General features: G+C 41.5%; 2 protein-coding genes and 1 pseudogene across 5 annotated transcripts; 2 read left to right on the top strand and 1 right to left on the bottom strand.

Annotated features, from left to right (window-relative positions):
* Positions 1 to 593: 593 nt before the first annotated feature.
* LOC133919746 (replication protein A 70 kDa DNA-binding subunit B-like) lies at positions 594 to 3,842 on the top strand. 4 transcript variants are annotated; one of them, XM_062364238.1, is made up of 6 exons: positions 594 to 884; positions 2,312 to 2,485; positions 2,573 to 2,852; positions 2,937 to 3,036; positions 3,108 to 3,404; positions 3,484 to 3,842. In XM_062364238.1, the coding sequence occupies exons 2-6, from the start codon at positions 2,318 to 2,320 to the stop codon at positions 3,518 to 3,520; spliced, it is 882 nt and encodes a 293-aa protein (XP_062220222.1). In that variant the 5' UTR covers positions 594 to 884; positions 2,312 to 2,317; the 3' UTR covers positions 3,521 to 3,842. The 4 variants fall into 4 exon arrangements, with proteins under 4 accessions (XP_062220222.1, XP_062220223.1, XP_062220224.1 ...); XM_062364239.1 differs by lacking the exon at positions 594 to 884 and having other exon boundaries at positions 2,208 to 2,485; positions 3,108 to 3,229; positions 3,326 to 3,404; XM_062364240.1 differs by lacking the exon at positions 594 to 884 and having other exon boundaries at positions 2,208 to 2,485; positions 3,108 to 3,229.
* Positions 3,843 to 4,763: 921 nt separating this feature from the next.
* On the bottom strand, positions 4,764 to 7,570 carry LOC133917700 (uncharacterized; annotated as a pseudogene).
* A 3,274-nt stretch (positions 7,571 to 10,844) lies between these two features.
* LOC133917699 (uncharacterized) lies at positions 10,845 to 12,076 on the top strand. Its single transcript, XM_062361567.1, has 5 exons — positions 10,845 to 11,042; positions 11,113 to 11,229; positions 11,301 to 11,560; positions 11,632 to 11,707; positions 11,805 to 12,076. The coding sequence occupies exons 1-5, from the start codon at positions 10,923 to 10,925 to the stop codon at positions 11,916 to 11,918; spliced, it is 687 nt and encodes a 228-aa protein (XP_062217551.1). The 5' UTR covers positions 10,845 to 10,922; the 3' UTR covers positions 11,919 to 12,076.
* Positions 12,077 to 16,504: the final 4,428 nt, after the last annotated feature.

Genomic DNA, 16,504 nt, shown 5'->3' with positions numbered 1-16,504 from the left:
TTCATCTCATTTCGTGCTCCATCAATGGTATCCTCGAGTCACGTGTTCTCGAAGCCGATTCGCATTCCCTGTAAACACTCTGCTACTGCGATATTCCCTGTAACAACAAGATCGTTCATTGATACGTTCCCTGTAACAAGAACGGTCATTGGCAGCAAACATAAAAGGATAAAGAAAGGCCAAAAAAAAAAGAGAATTTCAGATTGAGACGCATTATTTGGGCTGATTCCAGACTTTCTGAGACCATTCCCCTTTCCACCTGGGCAGCAGGCCCTTGCTCTCTCTATTGGGCTGAGGTCCGGACCAAAGCACATCTCACGTTGCCTTTTCCTTTCAGGCGCAGGACTCATCTCCTACCTCCAACCCTTTGCAATCCAACTCCAGTACGAGGCAAAACCATCTAGAAGCTATCAATCCCCGCTCATCCGCTCAACCCGCCGCCGCCAGCACCGCCCCCGGCCGCCTTCTCTGCGCGCCCCCGACGCCCCGTCGTGGGCCCTCATCGCCCTGCACAATGCCCTCTGCTTCTCCGCGCTCCCCCCCTCCCGCCCTCCGCCCCCGGCTTCTCCGCGCTCCCCCCTCCCGCCCTCCGTCTTCTTCGCGCCCCCCTCCTGGCGCCCCTTCATGGGCCCATGGAGGTTAGCCTGCCGGAAACACCGCCAGCCCCCCCCCCTCCGACTCCTCCGCGCTCCCTATCCCTCCGCCTTCTCCGCGCCCCGCCCGGCACCCCATCGTGGGCCCATGGAGGTTAGCCCGCCAACAGCACCGCCGAAAACACCGCTAGCCCCGCCCTCGGGCTCCTCCGTGCCCCCTATAAGAATTTCGCTGCTTGTTCCTTTCCATCTCCAAGTGACGACGACAACGACGAAAGAGTTGACACTGAGGTAAGGCGCTTCTTTCCCCCTTCGAAAGCAAATCTATGCTAAAGCAATTTCTTTAGTTCTACCTTGATTTTGATATATTTCTGTATTTAGTTTTCTGATATTAACCTGAAATTATGTGTAGCTTTGGTTTGAGGCTATTCACTTTTACCTGTTTGGTTTACTGAGAATGATTCTTCTTCGTACCCGTATTAGATACATGCTAACTTCTGTTGTGCAATCCTTTACACATTAACAAGTAACATATTAGCAAAATATGTTTCCTCGCACCGGGCATTTCTGGTTGATTAACTAAAGACATGGTTGGGTAAACTTTATCAATCTCAAATGGAGGTGTGCTTGTGTTAGGACGCGCCTAACTATCACCCTTGAAATTGCACTGTTGCTTGAGCACACCAAAGTCCAACCTTTGTTCCTGTCAATTTCATTGTCAACCTGAGGTCAGGACTTGAACCAAGTTCTCAAATTCAAGTTTGAACCAAGTGTGAGAGCTGCAGAGCAGTCTTCCTCATCTAACAAGCCCTTAGAGCTGTATTGCAGAGCAGTCTTCCTCATCTAACAAGTTATGCCAATGGTCAACACAAAAAAAAAGGAAAAAAGGAAAATACAGACCAGTACTGTGCAACCTAAAATACTTGAAGGTGCAAATTGAATGATTGGCTAGGTACCTGGATGTGTTTTTGGTTATTTCTTCATTTCACTGTTTACTGATGTTAATGGTTAAAACAGAATCTTATTATACTATTTTACAAATACATTAGAAACAGTTTCAATGCATAAGTTATAAATGTGGTTACAGTGTTTTTGCACCTATAAACTACATAATTGCCATATTATGAACTGATCTATCTGTTGCCACATTTGCAGCTACATTAATTTGTTCCAGATTTTTATTTGAATGTGGTACCTCAATTTCACATGCTGCAGAGTCATATTTATATTGCAAAAAAATGAAAACATATGATGATCAACTTATGGCTAGGGCTAATGAAAAATGAAACACAAAATAGAGTCTGTTATTGTGCAACCACTGTTCTGTGTGGTCTACAGTATAACAAGGTTGTGTAAGTGTAACAATCCCATTGTTCTAGAATTGGATGTCCTTTGCGTTGCTCAGGTTAATGAAACTTATATCTAGCTCCTTTATAATTTTGTTCCACTTTAGCGTAGGATTGCCTGTGTATCCTCTCTGGATGACTCAATGGTCTGAGGGAGCAATTAGAGTAGGATTGAATGAAGCTGGTCCCTATTTGATTCCATGATATGAACTCACTTTATGCATGTTCTGTGTTGCACTGATGAAACTTGAAAAACCAAATACAAAGATCAAAGACTATACTATGCCCCCATAGAACTCGCTGTTACTTATGCATTTTCTGTTACACAAGGGAATTATTTGCTTTACTTGTGATGCTCATTTGTTCTTTCAGGTTAGGATGAGGCCATTGAAGCGTAAGAGAGTTGAAGCGCCACGGATCCCAACGCTCGAGGACGTGCATCCTTACACCACGTGGAGTATGTGTGTCCGGGTGTACCACAAATTCCATGCGGAGAGGTTCGCTGTTGGCAGGAAGAGGCTCAGCATGGTGTTACTGGATGAGAAGGTAGTACTTATGCACACATTTAATTTCAGCTGCAATAAATAATATTTTAATCAAAGTTAGATTGTCACAATCTATCTACTTCTTTAGGGTAAGAAAATGGCAGCTGTCATATATGATGACGAGGTGGATCGTTTTGAGCCATTACTTGTAGAGGGACGGGTATATTATGTGTGGCGAATGTCAGCAGAACCAGTTATGAGAAATCAAGACTACATGTTTGCAGATAGTCACTTTGTGTGTCGTTTCACATCAGTGACAGCACTTAATGAGATAAGAAATGTGAACGAGCAATTTATCCCATTATTTCCACCGTTTATGCCTTTTGACAAAGTTTGGCAGTTCACTCTGGATAATGATATGTATGTTGGTAAGTGCTTCAGTTTCTTTTTACGTCTTTCAAATGTTGTTTTTAACAAAAGTCCTATTAATTTTTTTCCTGTTCAAATGCTAGATGTCATTGGCATGGTTATGTATGTGAGTTCTATGGGGCACAAGTACAGTTTCTACAATCGAAAGATCCCATTGAGAAATATTGTTCTAATGCACAGCAGGTATCTAATTCAAAGTTCTTACATTTGTATTCTAAAATAGTGAGATTCTGAAATCGTAATTGTTTTTGCAGCTATAATATTGTGAAGTTAGTTGTATGGGACAAGTTAGTGACTGGTAATCTAAGTACCTGGGAGAAAATCGCAGAGGACCGTGCTATTGTTGTGGCCACGATGTTAAATGCAAAGCGCGATGGTAAGTCCGTAAGTGCATGCATTATTCTATTCCTTATCAAAAACGCGATAATAAATTTACCTAATATACACTGTTATTCTGTCTTCAATAAATTAGACCGTAGCCTGCACACTACGGATTTTAGTAGGGTCTACTTTGATCCGGATATCGCAGTTGCACATGAATTACGACGAAGGTAATTGAAGTTTGATTGCAGCTATATTGTTATTTGGTCGATGTGCTATATTAATTATTACTTGCAAATAATTGTGTAGGATCAATAATGAGCTCAGCGGGCCACCCTCTCCATGAGTCAAAGAAGATGAACTATGGTCATGTTGCAGAACTGGAGTCTTAGCATAATAGGACTATGTTTTATTTAAGCGTCGATCTTGTACATGGTGCAGAACCAGTACTCAATAAAGTAGTATAGACTGTCAAAGATGAGGTCAGGGGAAGATGATTTGTAGCAAAGTTTAAGTTGTGACGGTAGACGCTGAAATCTTTAGTCATTCTTTTTTATTGAGAAAGCATATGGGAACTTCGTGTCAATGAACATATATATTAAGTTCCAAATAGTCTTGCTGCTTAAGAAATTCTTTATTTGTATCTTGTAGCATTTCAACCTTTGTACAAGTTCATGACAAATGAATTAGGTCTCTGGACTTAATATTTACATAATCATGAATTGATGATGCAATGACTGGGCATGGTTAACATTCACACAAGAGAAAGATCGATTGACATGATGTACTGAGTATCTTTTTTTGGCGAAGTGAGCAATATGCAATCTGAATATGCAATCTGAATGTTCTTGGGTAACGAATGCATAAAAAAGCTTAACAAGTAGGACTGATTAGAGCCGCCATGAAAATGCGGCACATGCAACCTTCCCTAGATGACATGTTCATATTATATGGGTATGTGAGGTTTTGGAGGAAAATTACCATTTCCTAACAATATTTGCACTGTTTAAGTTCCTGCTGCTTGACATTGTTTATCCCTGAGCTCCCACAATCCTACCTACTTGAATCTTTATCCTGCAGTTTAAATGAGCAGTGTTTGCCTGGAGCAAAATCTCAATGCCATGATGGGCATAATGGGTGCAGGTTACACCAACAAAGTATGACAACTATTGTCAGTGGGCATATAATGTTCAGTTAGAGAGCACTTGCAGACTACAGAGAAAGTATTCATGGTACTACTACATACACGAGTTGCTTGCCCTCTAGCTGTCAAGCAATCTTCATTTCAGTATTAAACATATTTACAAATTTGAAACTGTTATAAAGTCCAAATAGTAGCATCGCCAATGCGCCACAGCTCTCCCTGAATAACACGCCACCTCCCCTTGAGAATCGCCAATGCGCTCTGCACCACCGTCGTCGCTGCCGTGTGCCGCTTGTTGAATTCCGCTATGGCCGTCGGGAGACCCTGTCCTCGGTATGGGGTCATGAGCCAGGGAAGTAGAGGGTAGCTTGCATCTCCAACTATGTACTCCCTAACCACTAACCCTCCAGGAAGCTCTGTAAAGCATGCAAAGAAATTATGAGAGTATGCAAAACTCAACTGAAGTATGCAAAACTCAACTGAAGTACAAAAATTCTAACCGTAATTGGCTCAACTATGTCAATCATAGTCTCCACTTGCAAGACAAATAGACGATGGAGTAATAGAATCTGGGATAGGCAGACAACCCTGATGAGCACATCGAAACCTACCATGCAGCATGCTTGCATACTGATTGCACTCAAATTGTCTAGATGATTTTTTTTTTACGAATTGCCTTTGTTTGGTCTGATGCCTTTTGAGGTTGCATACTGATTTTTTGATGAAGTTGCATCAAATCTTGATAAAGCAGTATGTTCAGAGATAACTGAATTTTTGGAATACAAACTACAAAATGGAAACAAATTCAATGTCAAAAGGCATTGGCCGATCAACCTTGGATAGTCACTGAACATCACCAATTTTATGTCCTTGAAGCATTAGGACCTCTGAACCCACAAGGAAGTAAAGAGCTAGCATTGGTTTACATTTTGTAAGATATTGTATTTGCGATTGGTCATCTGTTTAGTATTTCCTTACCTCACAACCATTTAAAACAAGTATCATTACACTTGTATTTTTGTTGTTGTTGAGTGCCCGTGCATTGCAATGGAAATAAAAATTGTATAAGATAACATCAAGCATATGGTAAGATTATATGTGAGGTACTGTGAAATTATGTACTCATAGTTGAGACTCATGATAATAAATTTAAACATGATAGCAGAGCTTTGTTCTGTATTAGGCACGTCAATTTACCTAACTACGAGCACAAACTATACATTAACGTTTGGGTGCCAATCAACTTCGCAGTTCATAGATTTCTATTTGGCTCAGATGTTAGCAGTCACCATTGAACATAAAACATGATGCCAACTTGTCAAGTAGCCATTTATTTGGGGTTGTGAATTCTAACCACAATGCCAATTTATTGGATGTCAGCAACAGAACTCTACAGGTTTTGGTTATTGTTAAAAAGTTGAATAAGAGGTGCTTTCCTCTATATGGGAATTGGCCAACGGCCCAACACTGGTAGGGACTTTTGGCTATGGCAAGCTGGAAGACCATGTGCAGACAGTACTAATGACCTGGATGTATTCGACAAAATTTTCATCAGGTGGCTGTCACTTGACTTAAATGGACAGATGAAAGCAAAACATGGCAGCCCCATGCCAAAGTCAAAGGAACAACACGGAGAGCTGAGTTGTAAACTCAAACAATTCTTTATAAACACCACAAAAGCCTGTAGGTTGCAAACTCAAACAATTCTTTATAAACACCTCAGAAACCTCCAAAAACTAAATACGAATAGTTCTATAAATATCAAGCATGTAATGATTGTCGCAGTACAACAGACCGACAAAGCAGTGAGATGAGAAGGGTTGGTACCATCTGATTCCTCTCATAAGTGTCCGGATCCGTTGATAAAGCCATAGCTGACTCTTCCCGGTTCTCAGTGTTACCAAGTATGCAAAACTCAACTGAAGAAAATAAGGATCCCAATTGTGGATTTCAGTAAAAATGAAGAAATATGCGAAGCAGTAAAGTTACCTTAAGAAATTGGATAGCTTTTTATGATGCTGAGTTCACAGAATGTACTACAGCTCCAACCTCTTTTCTTCTGCCTTAGCAGCTATACGAGCGCAAAGCATCTAAACAAGAGCATCCAAAGATTAAATAATTACCACTACGAAAAAGGATTAAATAATTATGACTTACAATGCAAACACATCAATTAAAAATGTGTGTAATTATGGCATACGAATACCAGTCATATAACATTGCATAGAACTTTACCATGTCACGCTTATGCTTCTCTGCAATTTGCTCTCGCTCCTGCTGTCGCAACCTTTCACTTTCCTCACAAACCTTTTGTTCAGCCCACATTCAATCAATTAGATTGTATTCAGGCTGATACTCACCAGCCTTTGCAACACACAAACTGGAACATGTAATCTAACATTGATCAAGAGCAAGAAACCACATGAAGCCGGGTACAAAGGTCAGGAATCCGAGACGTTCAGTGTGCACCAACTTTAGCAATGTATCAGTAAAATCTCCCATCACAACTCTCATAATTTAATATGCCATAATATTATGATCCAATTGAACACTTAGAATGCATACTTAACCAAAAGCAGTACAAAATCCTTGCTGAACAATGTAAAGCATACAAAGATAAAATCAGCCCGTCAGATTCAGCTCTAGAGTCCGGGCACCTGCATGCGGCGGCTGGCCTCGGACTTCTTGCCACCGAGGAGCTCGTCGAGGACGACTTGAGCTGCTTGCGCTTCTTGGACTTGGCGACATTGAGTTGCTTGAGCTCCGGGACGCGGGCCTGGTAGGCGCGCTTCAGCGATTTCTCCCGGGTGCGCTGCTCCAACGGGATCGGCTTCTGCAACGCCACCACGGCCGAGGCGCGCCGGGTGCGGGGCTCCTTCCAGCGGCGGCCCGACACGCGCCCCGTGATGATGCCGTCGTAGGTCGGCTGCCTCGATGGGTCAGACAGGGACGGCACGGAGCTTCGACGGCCGGGGCATGTCGGCGTCGAGGTCCATTGAGTCACCAGCAGTGGCGGCCTCCTCGGCATCTTCTTCCCGGCGCTTGCGCTTGCCGCGCTCGCCGACGAGGCCCTCGTCGAGGTGGGATGCCATGGGGGAATCGGTCGGGTGCTGGGGGTGCGGGTTTGGGAGAGAGGAAGGCGGAGGCGAATGAGGCTGCACGTTCATTGGTGTTTGCGAGAAGCGGCGGCTGGTAGAATGGGCCGGGTTGGGACGTCTACATGCTACTCAGCCCATTTTTGGCGGGGGAGCGCAGAACGACAGACGGATGGATGGAAACGTTTGTATTCTCATATATATATATACGCGGACGGACGCACGATGGATTGACGGCACACGGTGGCGGCGCACACCGCACGGCAGGGAGCACAAGCCAAAGCCGAGAAAATTTCCTATTTTCCTCCATCGCCAAAGTTCGTCGGGATCCGACGCTGACGTCCTACAAGCACGAAGCAGATCTTCGACGACGTTTTGGTGAGTTTCAACATTAGTTCGGCTGTTTGAGTGTTTGTTAATCAAGGAATAAATAGAATATATTAGTTAGTGTTTTTGATTAGATCACGGTGTCAAACTGCATATTCGTTGTCAGTAGCGACCATGCATAAGTGGTGCTACGTATTTTAACATCTTTTTGAAACTTTCAATCTATTCTAAATGTGCATATGGTCACCTATTTGTATGCTGAATATAAGGTCTGGAATTTTGAAATCAGATGTTGAGCATGTATATGTGGGTTTGATGGTTACTTGTGTAAATTAAATGATAGATTTTTTATTAGATGAACTGCCAAACCATTCATTAGATGTTTGCTTGAATTACTATGCCATTCATTGGTTGTTTTCTTTAATTATTATTACGTACCATACATACAGTGTGCATAAATCAAATAATACATTGGGTATTAGTGGTACTAATGGCTTATTTGGTTGTAAACCCAAATTATCGAGCTTGCTACAACAAAGTTCGCCATTAGTACGGCAATTTTTGGTACGAAATTGTTCGTATGCCATATGCATGTGAGACATGCAGCCAGGAAAGTCTGTGGTGCATAGAATCGAATAAAATACTCTGAGCCAAAGTAAGAAACGTTTTGGATGCTTGGTTTTGCTTTGCAAAAAGCGAGGGGTTTCTAGAATTTCGTACAATATTTTTTCTAGCTTTGCTGACTGTTTTGGAATTCTTTCTATGATTCTTGTACTGCTCATCCCAATAAGAGTAGTCTTGCTCGTCTTGTGGTTTTTGTTTGTTGTTTAAGCATGCATCAGTGCTCCCATGATAACATGTGTGCCTAACTTATTCATTCTATAAAAAAATCATGCAACGAATTTTTACATATTTGCATGTCAGGTGGTAGAGATTGATTGCCTTCTACATGCATGTGTGTCATAGATGGATTATTTTGAGGATCAGAAAGAATCAACTGGTATAAGTCCTGACATTCAGATGTTGGAAGGGAGCCAGAACACATTAAGCTGTACACTATCAAAAGTTATATCACGGTATAACAAACCAAAGAAGACACATATAACTAGAGTTACACCGCAAGGTACATATTTTCGCTACGTTTGTTATTCTTTCTCTTTAGCTATATTAGTCTCTTATTCATCTGTTTTGTTACAGATTATATTTGTACTGAAGAAGATATTGCCATTGTCGAATCCATCAAATCATTACCTGAAAATAGAATGCTTGTGGACATCGACGATGCATTTGTAGACAAGTTCCATTTCGAATGCCTTCTACAGCCTAACGAATTCTTAAATGATGAAGTAAGTACACATGCATAAATCAGTTATATAACACGGTCCTATAATTTAATCATAATTTTTAACTTGTAACTATAGGTCATAAGCGCATATATTCATTGTATAAGGGCTGAAGAGCATCTACATTATAGGGCTGGTGCAAAAGTCTTCCTAGAGAATACTTACATTTCTAGCATTCTAAAGCGTGATGGCGAGCTTACGATGGACAAAATAGATCCTAAGCATGACACCATCGAAAAAAGGGTGGTTAATTATCTGGAGCATGATATGGTAATGATCAACACTATATCTATCAATTTTATGTTAATATATATCTGTGACTAATGCTTACGACAAATATGTGCTTTAGGTATTCATTCCAATTAATATCACACGATGCCATTGGTACCTAGCAGTTGTGAACGCCCAAAAATATGAGATACATGTTCTCGACTCGCTAGGGCCTACAATGGACCGCAACGACCTCACTCTTACTGTAAGTATTTATATAACTTCTCCATATGTGATGTTCAAGGAAATAGAGCAATGTACACAAGAAAAGGCACGGTTCTTGAATACTAAGTACTGATGGAATTCATTCAAGTATCTTGAAAATTTAGAGAAATTATACCATTTCTTTGACGAGAACGGTCCATTTTTTTACGTGTAGGAAGAACAGTTTCTTTTTCCAGGATAGCTGTGACCAAATTGATCCAACTGATCTCCCAAGCCTGAAAAATGGACATCCTCTCTTCACATAAAAACTTGTACCCGAACAGTTGCTACATGGCTCTTACCTCTTACTACCCAATTCCAATTCCAAGCACAACATTAACAAATTCTCGATTTCCAATATAAACAAAAGACTACATAGCAGAGCCTCTTCTTTTGTTTTTTTTTCTGTTTTCTTTTCTCTTCTTTCATTATAATATAATAAGACTTTTTTTATTATTAATATAATATTAGTCTTTTTTGGTTATTATCTTACCTTTGATTCTACTATTTCTATTTAACAGATAAGAGGATTGGAGAAACAAATAAATATTGTATCACAGTTGAAAGAGTTTAAAGACCACAAGTGGCAAGACCTCAGGGTTGGAACATGGCCTGTTATAGAGAAATTCTCAGAGGCAATACAAACTGACAGGTATACTAAAACATCATTACTTGCTGAAATAATTACCTTTCATTGATTGATTAAATTAAATTAATAACTAAATGAAGTTTCTGCAATACTGTAGCGTCTCTTGTGGTCTGTTCATGCTAAACTTCATGGAATATTGGACAGGAGATAAACTATCTGATAGTGTGACTCAGGTATTTTAAGCTAGATCATAAAGGTTTGCGACATGTTTAAATATTTATATTATATTCAGATATCCGACTAATTTCAATTACAATTCTGTAGCGTGATATGACGAATTTCAGACTAAAACTAGGAGCAATTTTGTTGGACTCCAAACTAAACACGAGGAAAGAACATTCATATTTCAAACATGACAGCGAAGAAGAAAAAAGTTCAGATGATGCTGTGATGGTAGAGAGTCCTGCCAAGTGTGGCAAATTTTTGAAGACATCACATCAGACGGAAGATCAATCGTTACTATGTGCTCTTCCTATTGTCACCATGCCGACAAATGCATCTGAGTTAGTAGGCGAGCTTTGCAAATTTATCATGTCTATAGACCATGCTGAAACTTTGGAGTACGTCTATCTAATTCCATATAATATGTATTGTTTATATACATTATTTTTATTTGTTATTGCACCTAATGCAATACATTGTTTTGTAGGAAAGAATGGATTCGGAGCTATAAGCCTCAACCGATTAGTTTAAGCCTAAAAAAGATACAGGAAATAATGGATGTGCAAAAGCCTATGGATAAGGATTGTTTCAATATGGGTGTGAGGATGTTCGCTTGCGACGAGATCAACTTGTTAATGGACACCCAATATCACTACATGGACCTTCAGTTCTGGGTACGATATAATATATTCATGTAATCATCATGTTTGCACATAATCTTACGAGCTTTCTTATTTATCATAGTTGTTGTGTGACTTCGGACGACATCCAAAATATAAAAGGAAGCTTGATGTCCAGTTGTTGGCAAAAACATTTGATACGTGGCCTGGGATGGTGTACAATATTTCACAGTGCAAGTTGGTATGTTTTGTTTCGTTGTTTATTTGTGTCGTGGTTTAGTTTCTCCTAACAATAGTGACTGTTGTTTACAGATTCTATTACCGATATGTCAACATGGGCATTTCATACTATTTGCATTCGACATGGAGGCTAGAAGTGTATCGGTATTGGACCCACTGCCTATACCGGATTTTTTTAAAGGACATGAACTCATATGCTTCTATCTATTGAGAACTCTCAAAATTTCCAATAAATTGAATCTAGCTTTAGAAGTAGCAAACCCCCCGTGGAATGACGACATATGTGATTGGCGTCGTATACTACCAAATTGTGTTCCAAAGACAAAGGATTGGTAAATTTCTTACAACATCGGTTATATCAATTAGACTATCAACGTATATGTAACATTTTTTTCTTTTGCAGGTTCGACTCGGGGTTTTTTGTTATTAACTTCATGCGCGCGTGGAACGGTAAACAACTACAACCACCGATTTGCACTGTGAGTGTTCTCAACAGAATTGTTGTTTACATTAAGCAATTGGACATCTGGTTATGCACTTTTTTGACAATTACAATGAAATATAATGCGATTACAGGATGTGCGCGAACTTAGAAAGAAGTTCTTGGTTGACCTGCTGAAATACAATGGGAATGAATCAAAAGACAACATCCCTGAAGTTGTACAAGAATTAGTTAAACGCATCAGATAGTGTATCGTTTCGGAATGAAAGATTAGTTGTGCTATTATTTTTGCTTATGACTATTGTACCGTTTAATTTTTCTCTTTAACTAAGTTTTTGCTCATAACTTTGGTTATCTATAATTGTAATAGGTTACCGTAAACATCTACCCGTAATACTTGATGTTACCTTGTACAATTTATCTTCCGTTGCAACGCACGGGCCCTCAACTAGTTAGAGGTAAGAAATGAACAGTTAGGATAAGCGGTTTGCATGTAAACCCATATTTTGCATTTCCGCTGTGATACATGTTTCGTGTTTTGGACTTGCGTGCTTCTGAAGACACGTACGAGATGGGGAAAATGAGGTCAAACGGAGTGGCAGTGCACCTATGATTCAATAGTAAAATTCCATTCCTAATAATAACACCATGATGGCAACTTAGGGTGGAGTCATGGAACCATGCGTCGCTGCTCGAATGGTCCACATAATCAAGGCAATACTTGTTAGATATATAGGCTTAAGCTAATAATTTAAAAAAATCTAAATAAATTTTAAAATCCAACCAGTAGAGATGAGTGTATATACTTTAATATGTGAGAAATTGTGCCGTCCTATAAGAAGAGTGGGTTAGGATATTTAAAAATTAATAATTCTAAAAGCTCTATAAGATAAATTTATCTTAATTTCTATCTAAATGTGTTTTAAATTTATCTAGCATGTCTACTCTACTACTAAGAGGATTATAACCTACTCTAGCAAATTATATTGTAAATATATAAATACAGAAATGTAAATAATGTATAGAGACAAACTTGGCACAAAGAATTTTTATCATGTAATATCAGTGATACGTAAGTCACCCTAGTCCACGTTGAAGCTCCACAAAAGATAGACTTTTAGTCACCAAGTCTCTTCCGATCATAACTCTTGAGCTACCAAATCACCAAAGCAAGACCTCAAACATAATGAGGCATAAAGCCACCAAGACGAGGTCTCACCACTAATCTCCCTTTCTGTCATTTGTACGCCATCTTTACTTTCGAGCTGTCGAGGGTTAATCCCTAACGATGATTTCGGGGTGTACCGATCGATGGGCCGTGAATGATTCTTGCAGTATGCGGGTGTTTGTGATGAACTAAAAACACAGGGTTATCCAAGTTCAGGCCTCCCGAAGAATAACAGTCCTACGTTCTATGTATTATGTTATCAGTATTCGTGAATTGGTTATCCTTCCTCCTTTACAAACTAGATTCTCCTCTCTTTATATACCAGAGAGAATGAGATCGTACAAGTGGACTCTTTTCTGCTAACTCATACCTTAGCTCAACCTCCCACCCAAAGGCAATTTAAAATAGGTGATGCATGTGCCACTTTTGTTTTGGTGAAGCAGCTGAGCACATCCTATCCGTTGGACACCTCCATGCCTACGTCACCCGGTCAGCCGATGCGCCTCGTCCTATCACCGGTCTTGTATGCACGCCTATGAAGCAGTCTAACACATCCGCGAGCCCGTCTCTTAACGTTTAATGCTATGGGGCGGGACATGGTACCAATGCGCTAGTCACAACCTGTTCGTTAGGGAAGAGTACACAGGGAAGGAAACACTTGAGTAGAATATATTTAATGAGAATAGACTGGTTTGATGTGTACATGTCATGCGATATGAGAATCCCTTATGTGGTAAGGATCATGATCTTAAAGATGCAGACTGATCGAACGGTGTGATCCTAATCTGAAAAAAATCTTTTACCAACTGATATTAACTAGTATAAGTCATCAGAATAAGAAACTCTCTATTCTATACACCGACAGGAGCTTTAATCACAAAGAGCTCACTACAGCCAAAAGGAGTTAAGCACTTGATCTCTACGTCCATGCTTAACATGATGCTCGTTCGATGGTTCAATGGTATGAACTACGAAGCTGTGAGGCGCATAGGATGCTCAGCTCCATCCACTGCACAGCACGTCGCAAGCACCTCATGATTCAAGTGCGGTCTTCAGAAGTTCAGAGCCCAGGACGCTATTGAGCTGAGCAATCTGCCAATCTCTCCGCCGCCCAAGAAGAAAAGCTAGCTAGGCCATCACGAGCACGTGAGCAAAACTGGCGCTGCAGTATCAGGTCAGTTCCCATGCGCGTTGGCCGGTTAGAAAAGTGGTTAACTGACACTGCTCTCTGTGCTGCCTGCGTTAACCAGAGGCAAGTGGATGCTTATGTGCAGGCATGACTTAGCACACCACATCGCGACAGACGCAGAGTACCTCTCGACGCACTTCTTTTGTTACGCTTTGCTTGGTCAAGTTGCAATCAGGTTACCGGGCTTAAGCAGAGGCAGTAGTGTCCAAGCAACTAAAAAAAGTACAGGTAATAGTGTTACTTTCACCGTTTGGTGTTTCCTTGTGTTATCTACTGAACATACCCGAATCGCCCACGGCTGGTCGTGTGCGAGATTACGAATACGTGACGCTCCTCGAACTTAGTTCAGACGTCGGCACTGCACCCTGCTCCCTCGTACTATTTGCAGTAGGCCAACACCGCCGTGCTCGCACGAATGGACCACCCCTCGACGCCGTAATCCCGCGCGAGGGCCGGGGACCGCGGCCGCACGCCGTTGGCCACCAAGTATGCAACCCAACCCATGGTCCTCCCCCTCCGCGCCGGTCGTTCCCCGCCAGCCGTCGGCGACGCGGGCCCGGTCCGCCGGTGCCGCGTATTCGCATGCATCCGCAGCACGTACGCGCGCGGTCCACGGCGCGGCCTGCCCCGCGCCTACACGCGGCGGCGTCGTCGTCGTTGCTCTATCCGCATGTGACGCGCACGAGATCCGCCGTCCGTCAGCACGAGAGCGGTGGTACAGCCGCGCTGTACCGAACTGGCCCGCGTGATGCGATCTGACTCGACTTGCTGTCTTCGCGGTAATCCGTCCGCGCATCGCACGCAAATCAACCGAGGCTGGAGCTGTTGATTTATTTTTCGTTTATTTTAACCTTGTTATTCTAATGTTTTAATATTAACCTAGAATAAACTATATTTTCATGACCTAACCCATGATCGCGTCAGTCGTCCTAACTATTCTCATGTTACATATTCAAAAAAGTTCTTGCTTGGTGTCTTCTCATATATGTCATGTCACATTTTTCCTTTCGTATGACAGCATATGGTGGCGTGAACACAAGGTCCATTCCTGTCTGTCCGTACTTTTCCAGCGATGAGGGGAGTATGGGCGATTAAAATAAAATCTCTTCTTTTTAGAATTAACGAGCAAGGAGTATTAAAATATTAGAATAAAAATATTAAAAACTCTGAGCTAGCTGTTCTAATAAAAACTCTGAGTATTAAAATATTCTAATATTTTTTTGGAATTAACGAGCAAGGAGTATCAAAATATTAGAATAAAAATGTTCAAAAATAAAATAAAAACTCTGAGCTAGCTGTTATGTGATCTTCCAGCGATGAGGGGAGTATGGGCGGCGCACCTTGGGTCGCCCGCTGCCGCCTCGCTGTCGTTGCAGCTGCGGCCACATGCACCGATGCACGCGCGCATGTGTTGCCGTGTAACGAAGCGAGAGAACCAGCAAGGGCGCGTCCCTTACTCCTACACGCAACGTGCAGGTTGCAGATGCTGCTACTACACTTTTGCTAGAAGGACTACCAGGGTTATGGTTGTGAGGTCGTTGTTACCGATCGCACAAGAGCTTGATGCGCCGATAGTAGAAACCGAAACCAAAGCCAGAAAGGTGTTGGATTTATTCGCATATTAAAAATTGATGACGGAATAGCACAACTTAAAAAGATGATAATCCATCATCTACTAAGCTAGTCTTTTAAATTGAGTTAGGTTAGGAACTTGATGGTGGCTCCGATTATTCATGTACGATATCAACTTCATTAATATCTGGACTGGGAGGGTTGGCTCGATCATAAGTATAATGAGCTGAGACAGATTGTTGTGCACTCTAACAAAAAAAAGAAGTTTTCTCCTTTGTAAGTTTTAACCAACTAGTTCATCAGTGGCCTTTGCTGTGAGGTTCTACTTGCTTCAGAAACCGGCGTTTGGATAATCCAAGGTAAAGTTCGGCTTCTGAGTGTAAATGGAGTTAAGCTTACTTTGTATACATTGCTACACATTTTGTTTAGGAGGGCATAAAAAAACTTCTTGTTTCGAGTTACAAACTTCACAACTGAAGCTCCCCAAAGGTTCCAAACAGATTCCAAGTACCCATGCACGGGTAACAATCAGTGAGCTAGCTAGCTTGGTGTAGCCTGGAGGGGATCCGAGGCGGTAAAGGCTCGCGTCACATCAGAAGAAGAGTACTGCCTAATCATCTCATTGCCGGGTCCCCAAAATTCAGAGAGGTGCTCGAGGATCCCTGTGGCATTCCTACACGAGACCGATCGATGTGCATTGCCGTCTCAATCTGTTTGGCGCGCACGTCGAAATTTGTTGCTCTTGCTCCGCCGCTACCTACGTGCTTGGCTGCACCAAATTAATTTTCCCTTAATTTTCAGATGTCATATGCTACGCTTCTTCACCGCATACACCAACACGTGTGTCTGTGTCGATTGAATGCAAGTGATATTACCCTGTCTGGTCAACATATTCACACCTGTTT

This window comes from Phragmites australis, chromosome 5, assembly GCF_958298935.1.
Source record: "Phragmites australis chromosome 5, lpPhrAust1.1, whole genome shotgun sequence".
Taxonomy (NCBI): Eukaryota; Viridiplantae; Streptophyta; class Magnoliopsida; order Poales; family Poaceae; genus Phragmites; species Phragmites australis.
The sequence above is the reverse complement of the archived record's forward strand: the minus strand, read 5'-3'. Positions and strand labels throughout refer to the sequence as shown.